Source organism: Miniopterus schreibersii, assembly GCF_964146895.1.
Source record: "Miniopterus schreibersii genome assembly, chromosome: 12".
NCBI classification, from domain to species: domain Eukaryota; kingdom Metazoa; phylum Chordata; class Mammalia; order Chiroptera; family Miniopteridae; genus Miniopterus; species Miniopterus schreibersii.
The window spans coordinates 69,179,856-69,202,390 of record NC_138112.1 but is presented as its reverse complement, the minus strand read 5'-3'; the positions used below and the strand labels follow the sequence as shown (position 1 = coordinate 69,202,390).

The following is a 22,535-nucleotide window of genomic DNA, read 5'->3' as shown; positions in this document are numbered from 1 at the left end:
CGTTTAGCCAGGGGCAGCCTTCCCTCACGCCAGGACCACGGGCAGGAGTGTTGGGGATCCTGGAAGGCCTGGCCCTGACCAAGTGTTCTGGGCTATAGGCAGGCGCTGAGCTGCTGTGCAGCTTGGCGGAGCCAGCTCCGGGGAATCCAGCACTGGCACAGTTCCGTGAGGCCGCCCCCTCCAGATGGAGAGGTCAGGCTGGGCCCACAGTGTGCATGTGAGGGCTGCGCTGGGAGGGCCAGGCACGCAGCCAGCAGCTTGCTCTGCAGCCCAGTTCCGAGGCCTGGGCCCAGCACATCTCCTCAGCAAGAGGAGCTCCCATGGGGGCCTTGGGAGCAGCTAAGGAGGATCCAGGCTGGGGCAGGCCAGAAAGCCAGGGTGACAGACACTGCCCTCTCTGGACACTGGTCAAGGAGGCAGCATTCTCTGTTCACTACCAGAACAGAAGAGAAGAAAGATTTAGACCCAGAAGTTACACTCAGAATTTACTTTTATTTCTCCAAAGGTTGGCTGCGTCTGATTCATGTAGAAAATCACAAAGCTGTCTTGCTTTTCCTGAGTATGCTGCATCCACAGCCAGTTCACTCTGCACCCAGCACATCAGAAGCCAAAGTGTCCTCCCAGAGCTCACTTGGAGCTGGAGCGTGCAGCTGCACGTGCCTTCCCTGCTGGGCCCACTCCCCACAACCTCTCCCCACAGCCGGCTGCCTCCTCTCCTGCACCTTGCAACAGTTAGGATCTTGTCAGAGGGCTGCTCCTGGGCTCTTGGTGCCTTTGAGAGCCCGCAGAGTAGGAGACGATAAAGTACCCAAGGCCTCAGATCCTGACCACCTGGGAGGCAACACATGGACTCTGCCTCCTCTCCCCGTCCGTGGTCTGCCTCCTGATGTAGAGTCGGCCATAGGTGCCCCCCACCTGTCCTTTGGTGAGGCGCCCGGGGTTCACACAGACACAGCCGAGGATGTCCTGGGAAAGGAAAGGAGGAGAGTGGGTTGGAAAGGCCAAAACTAACAGAACTGATGTGACAAAGTTGGAATCATCTAACAGATACCAGAGAGGGTTTTATTAAATGGAAAGGAAGGCAACCAAACACATCTTAAGCAAAATACGTGAACTTATTATTGGAAAACTCTGAGCTCCTTTGGAGTCTCCGAAACAGAACAGAGGTAAGTGAGCAGGGCAACATTCAGCTCCCAAACTTGGAGACACAACTGACCTGATTGTTTTCCAACGTGAAAAAGTTTACCACTTGAGGTTGAATTGGCTTTGGTTTGGCAAGAGGGGATTGGCTTGGTGGAGTCCAGTGAGTGACCCAATCCCGGGTGGGCGGGCCTCAGTGCCAGAGATAAGCACCCTAACACATCTTCCAAGTTCTCAGAGCTAAGGCCACTTGGAGGTCAGATCAGAATTCAGGGGCAGGGGCAGGCAAGCGCATGTGTGGCCACCCCCACAGGGCCCCGTCTGAGAACCATTGTTTGAGGGCCACCCTTCTTGCTTCCAGGGCTCCCAGGCTGGGCTGACCAAGCACTAAGCTCCAGGGGCAGAGGGGAGCAAGGGGACATCATTTACTTAAGCGATTACTAACAGATTTGTTTTCTAACCCTACCACCTCTCCCAGGAAGCGAGGCCACCATCCCTGTCAGCAGACCCCTGCAGAGTGAGTGCCGGTGGTCTAGGAGGGAAAGTCAAAGATTGGTTCTGGCCTGTCTGGGAAAAGCAGAGCTCAATCTTACCTTGACAAAGTATCTGAGCTCTGACGGGATTATGAGGACATCTGGGGTGACAGGCAGCTGGGCATGGGCATAGAAATTCTCATAGTCAATGGCCATGTCTTCCTGGGGAGGATACAGCGGGTAGTAGCTACGGAGATGGAGAAACAGTCAGCAGCGGCTGGTGGGACCCCTCCCAGCTGGATGCCCTCTATGCCCTGGATTCCATTCTGTCACACACTGTCTTGCTTTCCTTTCTGTGTTTAGGGGACAGATCACAGGCTTGTCATCATAGGGTGGAGTTCCCTCATAGTTGCCAGGGGAAGACTCTTGGAATCAAGTCTGCCAGAGCTCCATGAGCCCAGAGCACCCTCCCCACAGCCAGTCACTCTAGGAAAAAGGCTCACCTCCTTTGTGTCAGGATGTGCTTCAGTATTCGGCTGAATCTGTCTGAAGTTCCAGAAGAACTGGGAAAGCAGATAAGAAAGAAATGGAATGCAGAAGCTTGTTTTTCAGTTTCTGTTTCTCTTTGGGGTGGAATCGAGGATTTAATAAACTGGAGAGAGGCCACATGGCCAAGACACAGTGACAAGAGGGTCCCTTTGGGAAAGTTTAAAGACCCACCCACAAATAGCTCACTCTGTTCCCACATAAGGGGGGCAGGACACTGGGTGAAAAAGGAAAAGAGCAGGAATCCCCTGTGATCAAAACCAAGGCAGCCAGCACCGGACTGTGCAAGAGCATGCAGAGTCTGCACCAGCGAGGGAGCGTGTAGCCGGGTGACCCTCACAACTCAAACCTCAGCCAACAAGCACACACCCATATTCACACAACTGCTGAACCTACACTGCACAGATCTGGCTGCACCTGATTCTCTGCAGAGCTACACACTGCTCTGGTGGGGAGAACAGCCTCAAAGTTCACAGGTCATGCTCCACCAATGGGGACACCACTCTTGTTTAGCTCACAAATGTTGGGGGGGGGAGAAAAGCAGATGAACTTCTAGGACTATAAATTAAATGCAGACAGACAGACATGGTTCTTTGGGGTTTCAAATGTTGTAGAAAACAAGTGGCAACAGAAACAAAGGCTCCAACTGCTCCCCTCACGTGGCCAAAGGGTATGGTGAGAGGCCAGCCATGCAGCCTGCTGGGCGGGCACATGAGCCTCACCTGCTGATCTCCTCGGCCCCCATGTGGAACAGCAGGTCAGTGGACGTCAAGCCGAAGACCACACCATTTATAGCGAGACTGCAGGGCTCAGACACAAACCGCACTCGCTAAAATGAGAAGGGGTTGAGACGCACATTTGCACACCAAGCTAGAAACTTCTTCATGAAAGTGGGGGTCTTCAAGGGCTGTGGAGCCCACTGAGAAGGAGACCAAACCAATGTAAATTCCAAGCACATTTGCCTGTTAAAAATAGTAGCTTGCGATTCAGGCCCTGTGCATGCCCCAAAAAGGCATCTTCACCCTCCAGTATGGGGACAGAGCTGGGTCACCTGTGGCACACTCAGTTACTTGCTGCCTGTTGGTCGAGGGGACGCTGGTACCTTTTTGTCCTCATGAGGCAGATCAGAGTAGCTGAAAGGAGGCTGTGGGTACACAGGCTCATGGTGCACATCTCTCAACGATGGGACAAAGACGAGGTGGGAGCCGGAGCTACTTTGCCAAAAAATCATAAGAGGAAGAAAAATGGGCGCAGGTAAGTGAGGACAGGTGGACGACAGCAAACCGTCAACGCTTGTACAAGACCCTACTTCCAGGGAAGAATTTCAGAACTGAACTCTCCTATGGAGAGGCACCACTTCCCATGGGACACTGGAGAGGAAGACAGTGTGTGCTCATTCACATATATCCGCCTTGACCTGGGGCAGGTCGCCTAGGAGGTCCTCTCCTGGCTCTGCATGATGAGGAGCTGGGACTACTGTTTGGTAGAAAACACAGAGGAAATTGGGATCTAGAAAGACAGGATTTGAGCAAAGAATCAGAGCCTCAGAGCCAGAGCTGAAACCAAAGTCCTGACTCTTCACACTGTGTGAAGAGATGAGGCTTAAAGGCGTCAGTCTCCAGACAGGGCTCTTGCCTGGGGAGGGACCCAGCATCTAATCAGACCTGGAGACCATGACCTCCTACTAACCAAGCACTGGGCCACAAATCCAACATCCAGGACAGAGATGTCTTCAGAGCCACGGGGAAACGCGACTGGCTTCTCCCAGAGCCAGCCCCTCCCTCTTGCATAGGGGAGCAATGCCCTCTTATTTCTCAGCAGATAATCTTGTAAAAATGAAAGCCATGTTTAACAGCAATAGCAAAAGCATAGCTGACAGATGTTTCCTTTGATGGAGGCAGAAGGAGAATCTCTAGGGTTACAACGTATAAGTGACGTAAAAACCTTTAACTCTGGGAGCTAACTGTTACCCTCCCCAGACACACAAAAGAAGAAAAGAAAGAAGCCCCATTTCCTGGTTCCCTCAGCTGTGCTTGGCGGAGGGGCCTATTATGAACCAAATAGGCGTAAAACACGACTCTGGAGGCTTGTTTAAAACCCACCATTAACTCTCACTGCCAGCTCCCTCGCTTGCTTAAAATGTGTGGCCTTCCCCAATGTAGCTAATGCCCAAAGTTGTGTCATATAGGATCAAGGTGTTGGTGATTGTTGTCACACTTATCACTTGTGATGCCTGATCATGTGAACTGAGACTTCTGCAACAGAAAAATCAGAATCTTGAGACCAAAGGAACTCTGCATATTAGTTACAGTCCCCTTGACACTGAAAAGTTCACTATAATCCCCCAAGTCTACCGATTTGGGTGCCAGATTCTGGCAAACAGGCCAGGGGTAACCTGAACAGACAATCTGTGCTCCAGATCCCAGGGCTCACTTTACGATGGACACGAAGGTACAGCACAGCTGGTCACTTTAAGAGATGGAATTGCTCTCTTTCAGTGTAGGCACTGGACGAGCAATAGTTAAGGAGGAAACAGCTCTCGCACTCCTGGTTATAGACTGGCTGCAGGGGGAGGGATCTGAAAGAAAATTCCAACTATGCTGAGTATTGCACAACCTCATACATCACGTTGGGAGGGTCCTCCAACAGGCTAGGCTCCTGTGAGGGAGGAGGCGCTTCCTCACTGGTTCTGGTTTTTATTGATAAATCTGCTTAATGCTCTGCATTTCTGACCTCTCAGAAATAAAAAGAAATTCCCAAACGAGGACCATTTATATACTGTTTGGGAAAACGTGGGGCAGCCTCCCCACTCGCAGGCACACCCTGGCCGCAGATGAAAGTGCCTGGTGGTGCTGGGTGCTGCCCATGGTAACAAAGCCTGGTCTGTTCTTTGTTTGCATCACTGCTGTCAATACCACATGGGGCAAGGAACCCAAACAGAACCCAATCTCACACTGAAAGCACCCAGCAGCGCTGGCACACTGCTACACATCCCCTCCCTATCCCCAAGGAGACCTCATGGCTGACAGCACAGGGACACCAACTCTGCTCTTGTTTTTCAGGGGTTTATCTCCTGAGCTCTCCAGGTCTGATGAATTCTCAGGGTCACAGCAAATGTGAGAGGCAAGAGGGAAAGCACTGTGTCATCTTCACTGGAGGGAGGGAGGAAGGAAGGGGCAGTTCCAGTCACAGCCTGTTACTGCCCGATTCAAGCCCCCCAACTGTGGGGTAATTTAGGGGCTGTTTTTCCCAGTCTGTGAGGCCCATCATATTGGCCACACTGCCAGTACAGGAAGGTAGTATTCTGGCTAATCGACTCTGGGATCAGTTCTCACTGCCAAGGGGTGGAAGATTATACATCTTGTTTTAAAAACCACCTTTGTTACAGCCTTGTTTTTAAAAGCTTAGCCTCAGGAATGTTTGTTTTTTATGAGCTCGGCTACAGGCAAGCAAGTCCCCTGAGAAGATCCATCACCTACACCAATCTCTTTCAAACCTGGCACCGGAGAAAAAGGGACAGGAAGTGACTGTTCCTGGAATAGCACCTTTTCTCTCAAATCAGAACTGCATAGCCCTTTCATCACCCTGTGATCTGCCACAGATCCTTCCCCTTGGTCTATGGCAGGGATTCAAGATCCCCACCCCCCTGAGTTTCTACCAGGACTTGCTCTGGACATTGGTGACGTTCCACAAAACGTGGGGAAGCAGTGACTCAGGGAAGGACTCGGGTTCACCCAAAACAATCACTCACACAACAAAATGTCTAGCACCTCTTGGGATTTTGCTGTGTAAGTCATCAAACACTTCTCAGGATCATGCTGGGAAGATTCCCATGGAATATGAGTGTACATGAACAGGAGTGAGAAAAGGAAGGAAGCAGAGTGAGAGCAAGGGAAGAGCAAAAGTCAAGTGTGTTTATCTTTGTGTTTTACAAAGACGCCTCTTAATGCAGCGTCTGTGCACTTGAAATTCAAGAGTTCCAGCTGATCTCTAGTTCAAAAGATGAAAGGATGGGAACTACCCCTCCTTTTGAACAGTTTCAGTTTTTTAATGTGAAGGAAGCCCAGGAGAAACCTAGGCAGCATTTCTGAATTCTGACCTTCGTGTCCCTTCAATGATTGTTCGTAGACACTGCTTGAAAACATCTTCAAATGGACTCGTCAGTAGACAGTTCTGTAAGAACAGCAGAAGATTTAGAGGGTGGACATTTGGTGTTGACTCACTTGTTTAACATTAGATGACATGATGTACCAGCTGTTGGGCAAAGAGCTAAAGGGGATGCAATGGAGGACAGATCTCTGTCCTCAAGGAGCTGAGTCCAGTGGGGGACAGGAAAGGAGACTGGGGAAGAATTAATCTCCTTGAATATAAGCTGAAACACTAAGAGGAGGAGCGTTTTGGTAGAAGATGTTCAGGGAAGGGCCATTTGTGTTAGTGCATCAAAGGAGAGCAAGACGTGGGCCATGGAGCTGAGGGAAGCGGCAGTAAGGTACCTCCCCAGTGCAGCTCCATGACGCCAGGACACCTGCATCTGTGTGGGTGCTCTCAGGCCTTAGTGTCAGGTGTCACAAAGAAATACCAGGACTCATGTGTTTGCATTTCCCTCCCCTAACTTCCAAATGGCCTTGTATTCTGGTGAAATGAAGCCCTCAAATTCCGTATCTTTGTTAAAAATGCCCTGCTACCATGCCTTTCTGATTAGCTACAGGGATTAGATCCAGGGTAACTCCAAGAGATGAAAATAACAGTGAGGGCTCAATTGAATGTAAGTATCCACCACCCTCCCCCCAACCATAGTCACTTACCTCAACCTGCTCATGCTTAGCATCCAGGAAAGGGCCAAACTGCAAATAAAGCCGAGAAACAAAGGTACCAAATCAGAGCCACGTGTATCCATGAGCGCCTTCACGCAATCTCTCCTAGCAGTTCTTTCTCAGCATCTCTCTGTCCTGCCAAAGCTGCATGTAGAGCCTGGGACAGTTAGCAGATGGGATGGGGCACCCAGCCAAGACCAAACAGAAGGCCTTGAGCCCTGGAAGCAGGAAGGCCGCCATGGCCCCATAACAAGCTGTGCAGCCTCCTACAATACTGGGCTTTTTTCTAACTTTCTAAACCTAGCAAGGGAAATCTACCACCCTGCTACACAGTATACTTTGAGTTTAAAAAGAGAATAGTTCAGAACTTGGAGTAATGAGACAGAGGCAAGAATCCTGTAAGGACAATGAAGGGTGGGAAAATGTTGGGCTTTTACACTAAGTGAGGCCTGTAGATCACGTATACCTCTCAAAGATGTAGATGAAGAACTAAAAAATATTTTTTAAAGGGAAGAGAATCTAACATGCTTCCTAAGAATTTTAGATCCACACTAGACCTTTTTCTAATGCCGACTGCCCGGCTTTCTCACTGGTGCCTCCCCGAGAGAAACTGTCCTTGGAGAGCCTCCTACCAGGATGCAGACGTCCGGCCGGTCATGGTTGATGATGGTGATCAGGTCGAGCAGGGGGTCATATGTGATGCTGTCAGATGTAGTGTACGGCCCACAGGCCACCAGGACCATGTTTTGCTCAAAATCTAAGACAGAAAAGATCATAAGGTATTGATTAGAGATAATGGGGTGGTGGGAGAAAGGACAATTAGGGAGAAATGCCACAGGGTTCAATTAATGAAGTCTCCTGCCCAACCTCTGATAAGGACCCTGGAACTGCACACCTGAACCCCAAACCAATGTTTGAACCAAACCTTACCTCCATCCTCTCCAGTGGGCTGATAAAATGGAAGTGGCACACCCTTAAAAGCAAGAGAAAAGCAAAACTGAGTTCTTGCCCCAGGCATTGCCACTGGTAAGGGAAGGGGTGGACACCAAATAGGGATGTGTGTTTGCAGGTGTCTTGCTCCTTAGAGCTAAAAGCTCATAGAGCCGATGGTACCTGCCATTTTTCTGTATTTGCTCAGAGCAGCAAAGCCCAGAAAATGGGAGGTCACAGCAAAACTCATAAAACACCCAGCAGAAAGTGGAAGTGGGGTGTGCATATCCTGGCTAACTAACAAGGAGTGGGGAGAGCAGGGTATCCGCTACTTTTCCCTGCAGTCTATGAAAATCTGCAGAAGATTATTGCCTAGAGCAGGGACAGGTAAACTGCGGCCTGTGAGACAAATCTGGCTAACATCTACTTTTGTAAATGAAGATTTACTGGCACACAGACACACTCATTGGTTTATAGGTTGTCTGTGGCTGTGGTTGTTAAAATATTTATTGTCTGGCCCTTTACAGAAACAGTTTGCTAACCCCTGGTTCCCCCTCTAGAGACAGAAAATTGAGAAGCAAAGAAACAGGCTCTTAAACAGGACAAACTGCACATCAGTGCCCATGGCAAACCTGGAGGGAGGGTGGGGGACCGCTGTGGTACCTCGTAGAGTTTAGTGGCAACAAATTTTCTACCAGTGGTGTTGATCCCTTCCATAATTACAACCTGGAAGACAAGAAGCAACACAGGATCGCAAAACGGGAGAGAGACGAGAGGCCAGAATAAATTATTTTGATATAATTGAAAGTATTGTCCAGCTACTCCCATTTTGTAATTGTAAACTTGGGAGTATTTTTCTAGAAAACAAATTAAGAGGGTTGTGTTAGTAATGATAATTATGCTTCACACAGATTGTTGTAATTTTTACAACAATCCTATGAGGTAAGAATTGATAAGTCCCATTATACAGGTGAGGACACCCTGGCTAACTAACAAAACCATAATCACATACCTCAGGGGGTGGAGATGATGGGGTTCAAACCTAGGCATCAAATTTCAGAGCCAAGGTCAGAGCACACAGGGAAAATTGGAATCCCCACCTGGTGTCCACTCGTGGGCCTTTGCTCCAGTCACATCTCATGGCACCAGAGGTCGAAAGTGAGCAGCAGCAGGCCAGCGATAGAATGCTTATTTCTAGAGCCACAGCCCACCACACATACTACAGAATAAAGAGCATGCCCACATTCCGTCTCACCTGTCCGGGAAACAGAGAGTATTCTTTGAGCTCAGATAAATCCACTGGAACTTGAGCACCAGAGGAATGTTCCCGGTCTCCCTCCAAAATCACTGACTTGTTGTTCAGCTTCCCGTTGCTGTCACAGCCAATCTGGCCCAGCAGTGTGACGGGCTCCTACCAAAGGAAGGTTGCAGCAAAAGAACAATACAGTCTTTGGGACAGAGGCCCAAAACCTGAAGTCAAAAGGCTGAGTAGCAGAGCAAGCCCCAGATAACAACACACACTATTTTGGTGGGGTGCTATTTTGACCCTGAGGTGACCAGCACCATCGCTGGCTCTCGGCGGTGCGAGAACTCTTAAAGGGCATCCAGTCTGCCCAGTCAATGTTTGAGTCCCTCTAAGTGGCTATCTGAAGCTTGGGCATCTCTAGTGAAGGGAACTTGCAGCCCACTGCATCTCTGGGTAGCTATAGCTGTTAAAAACGGCTCATGTTTACTGAGCTTACTAAATACCAGGTCTGTTCTAAAGGCTTACATGCATTAACTCGTTTAGTTCTCACAACAACTGCGAGGTGGATACTATTACTGTACCCATTTTACAGATGAGGAAAATGAGCAATAGAGACACTATTCAAACAGCAGGTGAAACCTTGGTTTGAAGCCAAGAAGTTTGGCTTCAGAGCCATATCCTTTACCACATACCATACTGCCTCTTAACCGGAAGCCCTTAGTTAAATTGAACTGAAATTTCTCTTCCTGTGGCTCCCTCTGTCCTGTTCTCACTCCTTGGGGCAAACTGAGGAAGTCTAATCATTTCCCCCAAGACCATGCATCCTTGCCCCCCTCCACTACTTCCTCCCAAACTTCCTCATATCGCATGGTTTCACGTTATCTTCCCCACTGGCCATTCTTCTCTGAATGAAAACATATGACAGAGGAACCATAAAACTCTTCCAGAACACATCTCCCCTTTGATTAAAAAGTGTTCTAGAGAAAGCACTGGCACATATGCCAGGTTAAACCATGCTGTAAAGGTACCACTGGCAACAGCTGGTTCATAACAACAGAGACCAAACAAGGGAGAGACCGTGAGTCACTGTTTCTAGAATTCCTACCCTTGCTGTCATCCTCACATTCTGACTCGAATGCTTAAGGCCTTCCATCTTTGCTTGCTATGTGCAGGACCCGAACCCAAGCACAAAGACAATGACTGTGTCTGGTAACAAAACCAGAGAGCATTTATAAGTCTTTCTTCACAAGGACCCGTTTTACCAAATCCAACCAGGAGAGATTGTTCTAACTAGCATGTAGACAAGAAGTGAAAAGGGAAGCAAGAGGATGCTTTTCACCACGGATTTAAAAACACAGTATGAAATAGGAAGGACAATTAGAACAACTCTTACTTGTGTGGGAACTAGAACAGGAGTAAAAGCCTCAATCTTGTAGTGTTCCTTGAGTTCGCTGCCAAGTTCTTCTATCTTACAGGTCAGAACTGAAATCCCAGAGGCGAAAAAGTGTGTTTAAGACATTTCACTTGCCCAGAAGAGAAAATACAGCACATTGTCAAACATTAATGCTAGTAATTTTACAGGAGCAGGAAAGGTGCTTAGGAAGGCGATCTAAAGCCCTAGCCAATTTCCCAATGCTTGGTTGCTGAAACTGGCCTTCACTTTGGCCACAGGGCATCATGTGGCACAACCCCAGAGAGTGTCAGCATGGGTCCCCAGCCCACAGCCTTCCTTTCACCCAGGTCATCAGCGAGGATTAGGGCAAGTCAAGGCCAACGCAGATGGTCCGCTCTTCACAAGGAAACAGCCACAGAGGTTCCTGCTCTAACGCTTTCATTGGATTCCTTTACATAGTTCAAGGGCTTGTTACTGGGAGATGGTTGTGCTCTTCCTTTAACACTTTCCTTTGGCAAAGGGAGGTCACTTGGGAGAATTACTGAGCGTATCATCTCATGTCCCTCCACTAATAGGGGCCCCAGAGGACATCTACCAACTACATATTCAAAGGCAAGCCTGGAACTTGTTCTGCAGCCCAGCTGAAGCTTTGCTACTTACTCTAAACCCTTCCAGGTGGTTTTAAATTCTCCAGAATTTCAAAGGGAAAAGCAATCACCTTCTCGAATGTCTGGGAGCTTCTGGAACATGAATTTGTAGCTCTCAGTTAGTGATTCTGGAGACCCCAAGACCTTCAGGCTGATGATACCGGCTCCTCCTCTCCCGGACCAAGACACTCCCTGTGCTGAGCCAAAGGAAGTAACCACTTCTCCTCGGTTATTTCTCGAGGTGTATTTCTGAGAGGGAGTAGCACTAATTGGAAGCAAAAGAGATTAATGTTACTGTGTTCATATATAAAGGGAGAGGGGAATAAAACAAGGTTACTTTTTGGAAATGGGAATTGGAGAAATGTCAAGCTGGGGTTTATAAATCTAATCAGTTTAATGGGGTCGGACATACCCAGACCTCTAAGGAATTTCAGGAATGAGGGGCTGAGGAGTACCAGGTTGAGCAATACCAAACGTGTTAGAGAAGTTTAGAGACACAGACATTTTAAAAGGTTGCTCTTCAGGCTTAAAACTAAACAAAGCAAAACGAAACCCAAACTCAGAACTGATTAAAAAGCAAGCTTCAAGTACCATTTTCTTTCCCTTCTCATGAATATTTAGCACTTGTCAGAACACTGGCAGAGCCTGGAACCTAGGGCAAGTCAAAAGTTGCTGGGCATGCATATATTACCTCACAACACAGTTCAAGGTAGAAACAACAAAACAACGAAGTTATGTGAAATGATTAACTTTCTAATGTCCATGGAGGTGCAGATGTAATGAATCTGGTAGGCTGGCGAACACACATTCCCAATCTCCAAGGCTCAACTGACATGTTCTCGCATTTCCACTCCCCAGGGGTGAATTACACCTCTGAGAACACTCAGGCTGCCATCTGCTTAGATGACAGTGAGGTCTTCTGATCCTTTGGTTGTGAACATAGCTTACAGAGAGGCCTATTTCAAACAGGCTTACTTAATGCACTAAAGCTCTGCAGGAACCAGTTGTATGGGGCCCCACTGCAAGCAGTGCCATCATTCTTTCTTTCCAGAGAGGCTACAGAAAATGACTCAATTATCTCTATCTCCAGGGCTGCCTCCACCTGAATAATTTAGAAGTTACTTTCATAAATTACAAAACCAGTTTCTGATGTTGGCTTTATTAGCGTGCATTTAAAAATGATGAGGCAGCATATCCGACTTCTCTGAGCCCCTCCCTGCCAAGCTCCGTGGGACATCCGTGGCAGCCAGCCCTTTAAGGCACTGAGACGCTCACATGAGGTCAGCTGTACAAAGGTCTACAGGTTTCAAAGGACGGCTGGTTCAGAGAATACGACCGCTGTAGTAGTGCTGGCCTACCTACGAGAACCATCTCTATACACAAAGTTTCAAAGACGCCCTTGTAAGTCTAGAAAGTTCGCTTCTAAAAAGTTTGAGAACTTCCTAAAGCAGCAGTGGACCACACAAAAGTCAAATTGTCCTTCAGAACCCAGTGATGGCTCATCTTGAACGACTGCTATCACTTCCTTTCTTAAGCGACAGAGCTGAAAAATCTTAAGCTCTGCTTGTCTGGAAGAAGTGATCCCAAGTTGAGGGGGTGACCCCAGCAGTCAGCGTTTCCCTAGATGGTTAGCAGTTCTGTGCCTTAGCCTCATCCTGGTGTGGCAGCACCTACACACCTTTCTTCCACGCAGCACAGCCCTCACCTATGAAACTCTCCAATGAGACGTGTCATTTATGGATTTCAAAAAATCACATATGATCTCTGTGGATTCGCGTGCAGAAGTGGCAGCGAGGACAAAACAGCAATTAAGTCAGTGCCGATTCACAATGACAAGAAAATTCTCAGAAACTAGCTATAACCTGAGGTGGCACAATAAACAGGTTATGCAACATTATGAACAAAGATATGTGCTTTTCTTTTTAAAAAAATAACTACTTTAGATTGAAAGAAAGAAAAAGAAAACAAAAGAAACCCAACAACACATGAACTAAGAGAAGCAGGTGAAAGGCTCCTCGCCTCCACTGGCAGGGCTGGATGGACTCTCAGACTTCTGAATAGACAGGTTGTTTCCAGTAGAAGATATCAGTTCCTGATCTAGGAAATGAGCCCCAGAAAAGTGGGTGGAAAGTGAGTTTCCTTAATTACTGTAAGAAACAGTAATTTTCCACACAGGAAGAGAAAGCAGGGAGGGTAGAGAGCAATAGGCTTTCCCACCAGTTCACGGCAGAGGTATCTGTCCACCCCCATTTAATAAGTCACCCCCAATTTAATTTAATGGTGGAGTTAGCCTCTACCAGATAACCAGAGAAAGGGGAGAGCAGGTTGGCTTTCTGGCAGCTGAATTCATACCTTGGAGAGAAACTCGATGGTGAGAGGAGCTGATGGGGGCTGCGAGTAGACACCCTCCTTTTTGTCAGGGGGGTTTCTGGGGTGGTGACAGCTCGCTTCTGGGAACCCTAGAAATAAAACAGAAAACAAAATCCCAGTCCCTCCAGACCCAAGTTACTAATTAAGTGTACAGTTCCTTAGGCCTGGGTCTTAAGGTCCCATCTGCCGAGCATAATCCCATACAGAAATCTTCAGCAACTGTAACCCAGCATCTATCAAAATACTGTCCTCATGTTGAAGGCAATTATGAAAAAGTGCCAGCATTTCCCAAGAGGACTGCCAAGCAGGCAATCTGTCCTGTCAAATCAGTCATGTGTTCACCTTCTTTCCCCACCTCTGTTTTAGAGCAGGTGTGTTTAGCAGCGTGTGGGTTTTGACCTGCATGGACGCATTTTCCTGAGAAGGGATGGGGCTGTGTTACTACTTTTGGCAAAGTTCACTGCCCATTTTAGAGAAGGGAGCGACTCAAGGCAGATGGCATGGTTGACTCATCCTTGCAGAGTATTTAGCAAACACCTCATCGATGGTCTATTTTCACTTTTTGTTCATCAAGAATCCAAAGACATGCCCAGAATGGAGGCTGAAAACTGCAGTCCTGAGACCTACTGCTCCCCAAAAGCCAGGATAACTGACACAGCTGCGGCAGAGCCCCTGCCCAGGCTGCAACCAGGAGGCCAGCTGGTCTACGGAGGAGTTCTCTGCCCTTGGGCTCCTCCTGCCTGCCTATCTCAGTTATGCCACCAAAGCTGCCTACTGTGGTGACTGCAAGACACACGAGAACAGAGTAAAAACCATCATTAAGGAGCTGGAATGGAAACTAGATTTAAAAGGGCTCTTACGCTACCACTCTATACAATAACCATTTTTTTACATTCCTTTCTAGTATTTTAATATTTTTCCAATTAAAAAAGTATAAATTCTAATAGTTACAATCTTAGTTTAAATATAAATCTTTAAGTACTACGGCTACTGACTTTTTTTTTTCCCTCTATATTAATTAAGAGCATTTTCCCACATTGCCACAATCTTTATCCTTTCAGTAGCTGAGTTGATTGAACCGATATATAATTTACATAATGACTTCTATTGTTGGACGTATCAGCTGCTAATAATTTGGGGTGATTATAAATTATGCTGAGACGTGTATCTTCATGCACATAGATTTTTCTCATAATTTGGATGGTTTCCTTTGGAGAGATTCTTACTAGGGAAAACTATTGGGTCAAAGATAGAAAAGATTTTATGATACAGGGGTGGGCAAAAGTAGGTTTATAGTTGTTCATATGAAAAAATATATAATACAAGAAAAAAAAATAACACAAGAATAAACTTGCATGTGCTCACAACTGTAAACCTACTTTTGCCCACCCCTGTATTTTCTCAAACTATTTCCCCAAAAGATGCTTCTAATATACAGTGGCCTCTAATACTCTAGGGCCAATGTTGTGCAGGGATTATTTTAAGAGAAAGCCTGCTTCTAGGACATGGCAAGAGGATGGTACTCTGGGAAAAGCAGTCTCATTTCTCTCACCCTCAGCCCTTCTAGTGAAACCTGACTGTGTCAACAAGCCAACTGCCCTTACACTCCTCAGGGATGTGCTCACTCCAAGCTCATGAGATTCACTATCAACACTTGTAATGAGAAATACAGAGGGTACCCTATTCTCACATAAGCACATTCCCACACCACATAGGAACCCAAATTACTGCTAAGGATGCAGTTTATTAATTTACTAGAAATACAATGCTGACGGCAGGGGAACTTCAAATCCTCAGGCTAACAAATCCTATCCCATCAGGCAGAATATGTGGAAACCCAAATTATAACCAGGAGATTTATGGTGAGCATGGAGGCAAAAGAATGGCTTTCAACTGCACAAGTCAAGTATTTAACGATGATAAGCAAGCCCACTGGTACCACTATAACAGAAGTACAACGGGGCCAGGCGACCTCACCCTGGCACTGTTTGTGTGGAAAGGCCCGTATGTGGCACTATGACTCTTTATCACACTGCCTTTGGTGCATGGTCTACAATGATTGAGCAGTGTCCACACGATGGGTACTATTCTAAGCATATTACATATGTCTAGCCCAGACCCATACTGCATCTCCTCTGAGCTTCAGACATATATTTCAAACTGTTTGCTCATTTCAATCCAACTGACTGAGCTCTGAGTCCATGGTCATAAATTCTGATTTGCAACTGAGCCTCCCAAGAACCTCTGTAGCAGGAACGGGGTGTCCCCAGTGTGGCATCTCAGTCCTTGAGAGAGCACATACTTCGACAGTAAAGTTGCATCTGACTTACACATTGGTCTACTGACAGCTGGGTTACCACAAGTCAATTCCTAAGAATATCATTAATTCTGGATATACAGACAAGTCAGATAAATTCTGGAGCTGCGAAGTTGTCAATCAGATCAACATGGCAGTGGCCCCAACAGGTACTGCAATTCTGTTTGGTGCTACCTAGGGAGCCACCCAATCACCCTCTATCAGAAGGTCTGTCCTTCAACAATTACTAATATGCCAGGCACTGGGAGAACAGCAGTGACTAAAGCAAAGTCTCTGTCCTCATGGAGCTTACATTCTAATAGAGAGAGACAGACTAAACCAAAGAGTAAATATATAATGCGTCTCATGGGAGTAAGTTCCATGGAGAAAAATCAAAAAGAGAAAGAAGAGGGAGCTGCGAGTTTAGGCAAGTTTGTTCACTCTGACAAGGGGACATAGAGGTGAACCCATTTGGTGTGTTTGAAGAAAAGCAAGGAAACCAGAGTGAGAAGTAGGGTGAACGAGGCCAGAGGGAGCAGGGGCCAGCTCAGACAGAACCTCACACGCCCATAGACTCTGAATTTTGAAGTTACTAAGTTATTAGGGAAGATGGAGAACTGGTGGAGAGCTGCGAACAAGAAAAACCAGGCCCGACTTTCATTTGAAAGGAGCAGTCTGGCTGCTGTGTAGACAATTGGTTAAAGATGGACAAGGCAGAAAGAGGCCAGGGACTAGTTAGGAGGCTGTCCCACTCATTCAGGAGATGGTGATGCTGGGGACCTGGTGGTGGAAGTAGTGAGAGAGCCCAGATCCTGGAAGGAAGGCTGATGTGACTGAAGGATGAATTGGTGTGGGGTGTGACAGGAAAGACTCAAGGAGGTCTCCAAAGTTCCTGGCCCAAGCAAATAGAAGAATGGAGGTGCCTTTTGCTGGGATGTGGACTCTAGGAGAGGACTACCTTTAGGGGGAAAATAAAGTGTTGATTTTATAAACTCTAAGAAAAATCTTATTACTCCCTTTAATATTATATGCACCTGGTTTTGTGTTAGCAACTTCACAGATACATTATTAGCCTTCTTGCTCTCCACAGGCATACTTAAACTATTTATCTTCTTTCTTACAATGTAATTTACTTTGAAAAATTAAGGCTTACTCCATGTTTATGGATTCCCATAAATTTATTTATTTTCCCCCCTTTTTTGAATTTACTGGTTAACAAAATTATATAAGTTTCAGGTGCACAATTCTATAATTTGTATGAAGAGTAACCACTATTACTGAATACCTTGCTTTGGGCTTGATACTTTACATATTCATTTCATCTTCAAGCCCTCTGAAATAGGAGATTATTATTCCCTGCCTGTGAGTTCTGGAGGGCAGAGCCCCTCCATGCCTGTTTCCTTCACTGTTCAGTGCCTGGCACATAGTAGCTGCTCAGTAAATGGAATAATGAATCCTAATTGTATAGGTAAGGAAACTGCAGCTCAGAGAGATAAAACAACTCACCCAAGGTCACCTAAGTCTTTTGACTCGGGCTTTAAGGGCAAAGCTTTTCCACTACCCTACTCTGTCACGCTGGAATCCAACACTAGAATTGGATTATTCAATTATAGTACTTCCACTTGATACAAAACTATACAACCATTAAAAAGAGTAGTTACAGAAAACATATTTATAAAAATTCTATGATACGCTAACTGAAAAGAGCAGGATAACTAAATGTTCGCGAGGACTGTCATTATGTAAAAACATACATGCATAAGGGAAGGAAGATGCATAAGAGGAAATGTGGTAGGAAATATACAGAAACTCTATGAGCAGTTAATTTTCTCCCTCAGAACTTCAAATGTCATGATGTTTTTAGAATAAAGAAAAAAAACACTACCTGTAGAAGGCAATTTCCAAACACTGAACTCACCTTAGAGGGTGTGGTATAAGAATTCAAGAGGGTCTCCTCTTCTTCCTCCACTTCAATTCTAAAAACATTGGTTAAGAAAAACAATAAAAGCCCCAGTTTGGCATGTACACCAATCGCAGGCTCGATCCCGGGTGGCTGCACCGGGACACATGTGGGAGTCAACCAATCAATACACATCGATGTTTCTCTCCCCAGCCCCACTCTCTCTGAAAGCAATGGAAAAATTCAGTAAAAATATCCTTGGTTGAGAAACAAAAAAATAAAATTAAATAAAAAATTTTTTAAAAAAGGAAAAAACAACAATAAACTTCCACTCAAAATTTAAGGCAAGGGTTGACTAAATAGAAACCTGAACAGTAGGTACTTTTTATTCTTGTTTTTAAATTACACATGCAACTGTAAACAAATTATAAAACAGACTGCACGGCTTGAGGCAAAGACCTTCAGCAGAAAGGATACAGCTCTTGTATGGAAATGATGTCTCTGGCTCCCGCATGTCCACTGTCCTTGGAGGCACTGTGACGGATTCTGGACAACCTTTTGCTCAGAAACTGAGGAATAAAAGACAATGGATATATTATTCCAAAGTCAAGTATTAGAGGTGTTTTCCACAGTCAGGAGATAATAACAGGCATTCAGAATATAATTAAAGACATAAAATTCCTCAAAGTGAGAATTAAGATGCTCATGATCAACTAAAAATAAAGACTTATTCTGTGACAGTTTCTCCACAACATATAACAATTCTAATAATAACACCAATTACTTGTTGAAGACCTACCACCTGCTGGGCATAGTCCCAAATGATTTATACCCATTTTCATTTAATTCTTATGATAACCTTAAAAAACATGGATTATTAGAACCACTGACAGAAGAGGGAACCAAGGCTCAGAGACGTTAAGTAGCTTGTCCAAGCTCACACTGGGACTGGAAGCCAAGTCTGGTTCCAAAGTTCACGCTCTTCTCTACATGTCATACTGCCTCCCCTATAGAGCAGAGGTGGAGAATTTCATGATAAGGTTCCTTACATTGTGCTCTTACCTCATGCTCAAAAGAGTTCAGGGTCTCTGAGGTAAAGCAATCTTTCTGCGTGCTGGTGCAGAAGGCTACAAGCTCGGCTACCATTTCCTCCTCATTCTGTCCATACAGAACACACAGCTCTGCCACTGTGGAGGGAATATCGGACAAGTAAGAACTTAATTTCTTGCAGCTTTCACCTTGAAAAGGGAAAATAATTCTACTTATTCAATTCATATTTATTCAGCACCTACTAGTGCCAGGCACTGTCCTAGGCATGAGCATAGAGCAGTGAGGAAAACAGAGAAGAATTCTTGTCTTCACAAAGCTTACTATTGGCGGGAGACAGAAAACAAGCAAAGAAGTAAAACATGTAGTGATCAGATGGCTAAATGTGCTATGTCAAAAAGTAAAGCCAGGAAAGGAATCAGGAGTTGGGAAGGACTTGGCAATTTTTAATACACCGATTAGGGAAGGCTTCATTGAGAAGAAGACTTGAGTAAAGTCTTGAAGGAAGTGAAGCACTGAGTCATGCAGTGTTGAAGGGAAGAGCTTTCGGGCAAAAATCCTGCCCAGCAAGATCAGCAAGGCCACTGTGGTTGGAATGCAGGGAGGAAGGAGACAGAAGTTAGTGGGTAAAGGCGGTGCAGATTGTTGGTCAATGCAATTATCCCAGAGTAATATTTGGAGCAAGTTGGAAAATTGCTAGAGGGTTTGAACAGAACAGTAACATGATCTGACTTCCACTGACTAAAAGGGACAAGGTCAGACTCAGGAGAACCAACTAAGAGATTGGTAAAATCCAGGTGAGAGATGATGGTGGCTTAGATCAAGGTGGTGGCAGTGAAGGTGGCGAGAAGTGGTGGGACCCTGGATAGGAAACATCCTAAAGGTAAAGCCAGTGGGATGTGCTCACTGAATGTGAAGTCTAAAGAAAGGAGATGATGCTGTGTTTTTAGCCTGAGCACCCGGAAGGATGCAGTCACTATTAACGAAGGTGGGGAAGACAGCAGGAGGAACTACTATGAGGAGAGGGAGGAGATACCAGGAACTCAGTCTTAGAAGTGTAGAGTTCCAGCCCGGCCAGGTGTGGCTCAGCAGTTGAGCGTCGACCTGGGATCCAGGTGATCAGGGTTCGATTCCCGGTCAGGGCACATGCCCGGGTTGTGGGCTCGATCAATGACTCTCTCATCATTGATGTTTCTATCTCTCCCTCTCCTTTCCTCTCTCTGGAATCAATAAAGATATATTTAAAAAAAAAAAAAAAAGAAGTGTAGAGTTCCAGATGTCAATTAGACATCCAATTGGAGACATCAAGGAGGCAGTTGGCCACACCAGCCTGAAGTTCAGGCCAGAGGTCTGGGCAAAGATATAAATTTGAGACTCATCAGAAATACAGGGATGTAAAGCCATGAGACTAGGTGAGATCACCAAGAAAGTGAGAATATCTTGAGGCTCAGGACAGGAGGGGATGAATCTGCAGAGCCAGAGAAGTGGCAACAAGTAAGGTGGGAAAACAACCAGTAGTGTCCAAAAGGCTAAGAGAAAAACGTTTTCAAGAAGACATGAGGAACACTGTCAAATGTTGCTGATAATTCCAGATGAGGACTGAAAATTCACCACTGACTTTAGCCAGATGAAAGTCACCATGACCTTGAGAGAAGCAGTTTCAGTGTAATGGTTGAGATGAAAAAGCTGACTTTGAAAATTGAAGCCAGCAAGTATAGACAACTGTTTTGAGGACATTTGCTGTAATTGGGAAGGAAAGAACTGAAGTGGGGGAAAACCTTATAGAGAGAAAAATACAAAATATATAAGAGGGGAGGCCCTAGCTGGTTTGGCTCAGTGGTTAGAGTGTAGGCCTGCAGACTGAGGGTCCAGGGTTGGATTCTCGCCAAGGGCACGTACCTGGACTACAGGTTGGATCCCCGGCCCAGTTAGGGCGCTTGCGGGAGGCAACCAATTGATGTGTCTCTCTTGCATCCATGTTTCTCTCTCTTTTCGCTCTCTCTGAAAAGCAATGGAAAAAATATCCTCGGGTGAGGATTAAAATTTAAAAAAAAACAAAAAACACAACTGTAAGAGGGGAGAATTACTGGAGTGATGTCCCTAAGAAGGCAAGAAGGAATGGACTTAGGACTTAAGTGGAAAGTGTGGCTTCTGCTAGGAATATGGTGAATGTATTCATGGTAATAGGAAGGAAGGCAAGGTATACAGCACAGACACAGGTAGGAAGGAAGATGTAATGGTAGTAGCCTCCAGAAGTTTTCTAACAGCTTGTATTTTTTCAGCAAAACAGGAAGTCAATTCATCAGCTGAGAGTGGGAGGGAAATATGTTGGAGGAGGAGGTGGGAACCAGTCACCTGGAAGACTGGGATTGAACAGACCAGGGAAATGTGGTACGCCTGCCGGTGATAGTCACGTCCCACTGAGGTCAGCGATTATGCATTCACAGTCTAGAACTACAAGGCCACTGCCCACACTCACATGTGGTCCTGTGTGAGGTGGAAGCCACAGGCACCTTGGGCTGAAGCCTTTACAAATTTGGTTCACACAACTAATTTCTTGTTTTGACTTCCAGCTCACATAATAAACTTCTGACTATCATTGGGTTTCTCTTCCTTTTAGAAAGAGAATGCACTGGGCATAAGAACTTCGAGTATTTTGGTCTCTCATGAGACATTAACACGTTGATATTAAAAAAGAAGTTCAAAGTGTTGAGGAATGGTTAAGGCAGGTGCACATTCACCCTATTTCTAAAACCGAGAACTCTGCATCTCCGCAGACTTGGCTTCAATCAAGTCCTTCGGGTTCCAGGCGGCTGGCAACACCGAGCCGCCGCGCGTGGGCCCCGGCGGGGGGGCCGAGGAGGGGGCGAGGGACTCACATTTCTCAGTCAGAGACTCCTCGCAGTCTACGCCGAAGATCTCCAGCTCCTTCGCCAGCTGCTGGACGGACGCGGTCATGGCGACCCAGGAGGCGGGACGGGTCCACTCAGCTCCGACCCGAGTCCAAGAAACCCACAAGCGTGGAGATCGGTGAGCAGAACGGCGTTCCTCCGATCCTTTCGCCCTCTAGGAGGCTGAGACGGACGGTGACCAAACAGCCCCAAACCTCAGGTGCTCAGAGGGCCTCAGACGTCAGTCACGGAGAAACACTTTTTTTTTTTTAATGTAGGGGAAGCCCCCAAACGCCCGAAGGAACGGAGCACAAAGGTCGAGAAGTCGCTCTCCCGGAGAGAACGGCCTACTTCCTAAAAGCTACCGCCCGGCACCTCGGTGACCGGAACATAACGGGGCAGCCTGGAAAAACCCGCCAAACGCTTCGCGCAGCGCACGCATGCGCGAGACCTGGGTTTAACCCCACCCTTTCCCCTCAGCTTTCAGCTGCTGCTTCCGGGACTCCGTGCGCGTCCGAGGGCGCGTGCGCACACGCTCCAACCCGCGCGCGCGCGCGCCCCCGCCTGGCGGTGGAAGCGACCTACGGCGGCTGCGCAGCGTCTCTCCCAGGCCGCCCAAGCCCGGCCAGGAGGCGCTTGTGCCCCAGCTCTTGGCGGCGAAACCGCGTCTCAGTGCCAGTCTGTTGGCGAAGACCCGTGGTGCACGATCGTCACCCTTTAGTCCCGTGCATTGGTGCGCAGGTGCTGTTGTGTACATTCCCTCAAATGTCCCAACATCCCGTGTCCTACCCGGGAGAGGAAGGCGTGTGGTCCCTTCTCAGCCCCGTCATCTGGGCACCACG

At 46.8% G+C, this 22,535-nt stretch overlaps 1 protein-coding gene across 1 annotated transcript; it reads right to left on the bottom strand.

The window, feature by feature from the left end:
• Positions 1-474: 474 nt before the first annotated feature.
• On the bottom strand, positions 475-22,139 carry POLA2 (DNA polymerase alpha 2, accessory subunit). The gene is made up of 18 exons (XM_081155214.1): positions 21,682-22,139; positions 18,818-18,942; positions 18,233-18,324; positions 17,774-17,831; positions 13,542-13,648; positions 11,261-11,454; positions 10,543-10,631; positions 9,159-9,314; positions 8,567-8,629; positions 7,904-7,946; positions 7,606-7,730; positions 6,965-7,003; positions 6,259-6,332; positions 3,262-3,370; positions 2,882-2,988; positions 2,117-2,176; positions 1,734-1,860; positions 475-966 (listed from the first exon to the last, which is right to left on the bottom strand). Exons 1-18 carry the CDS (start codon positions 21,758-21,760, stop codon positions 817-819), a joined length of 1,797 nt encoding a protein of 598 aa, XP_081011340.1. The 5' UTR covers positions 21,761-22,139; the 3' UTR covers positions 475-816.
• Positions 22,140-22,535: the final 396 nt, after the last annotated feature.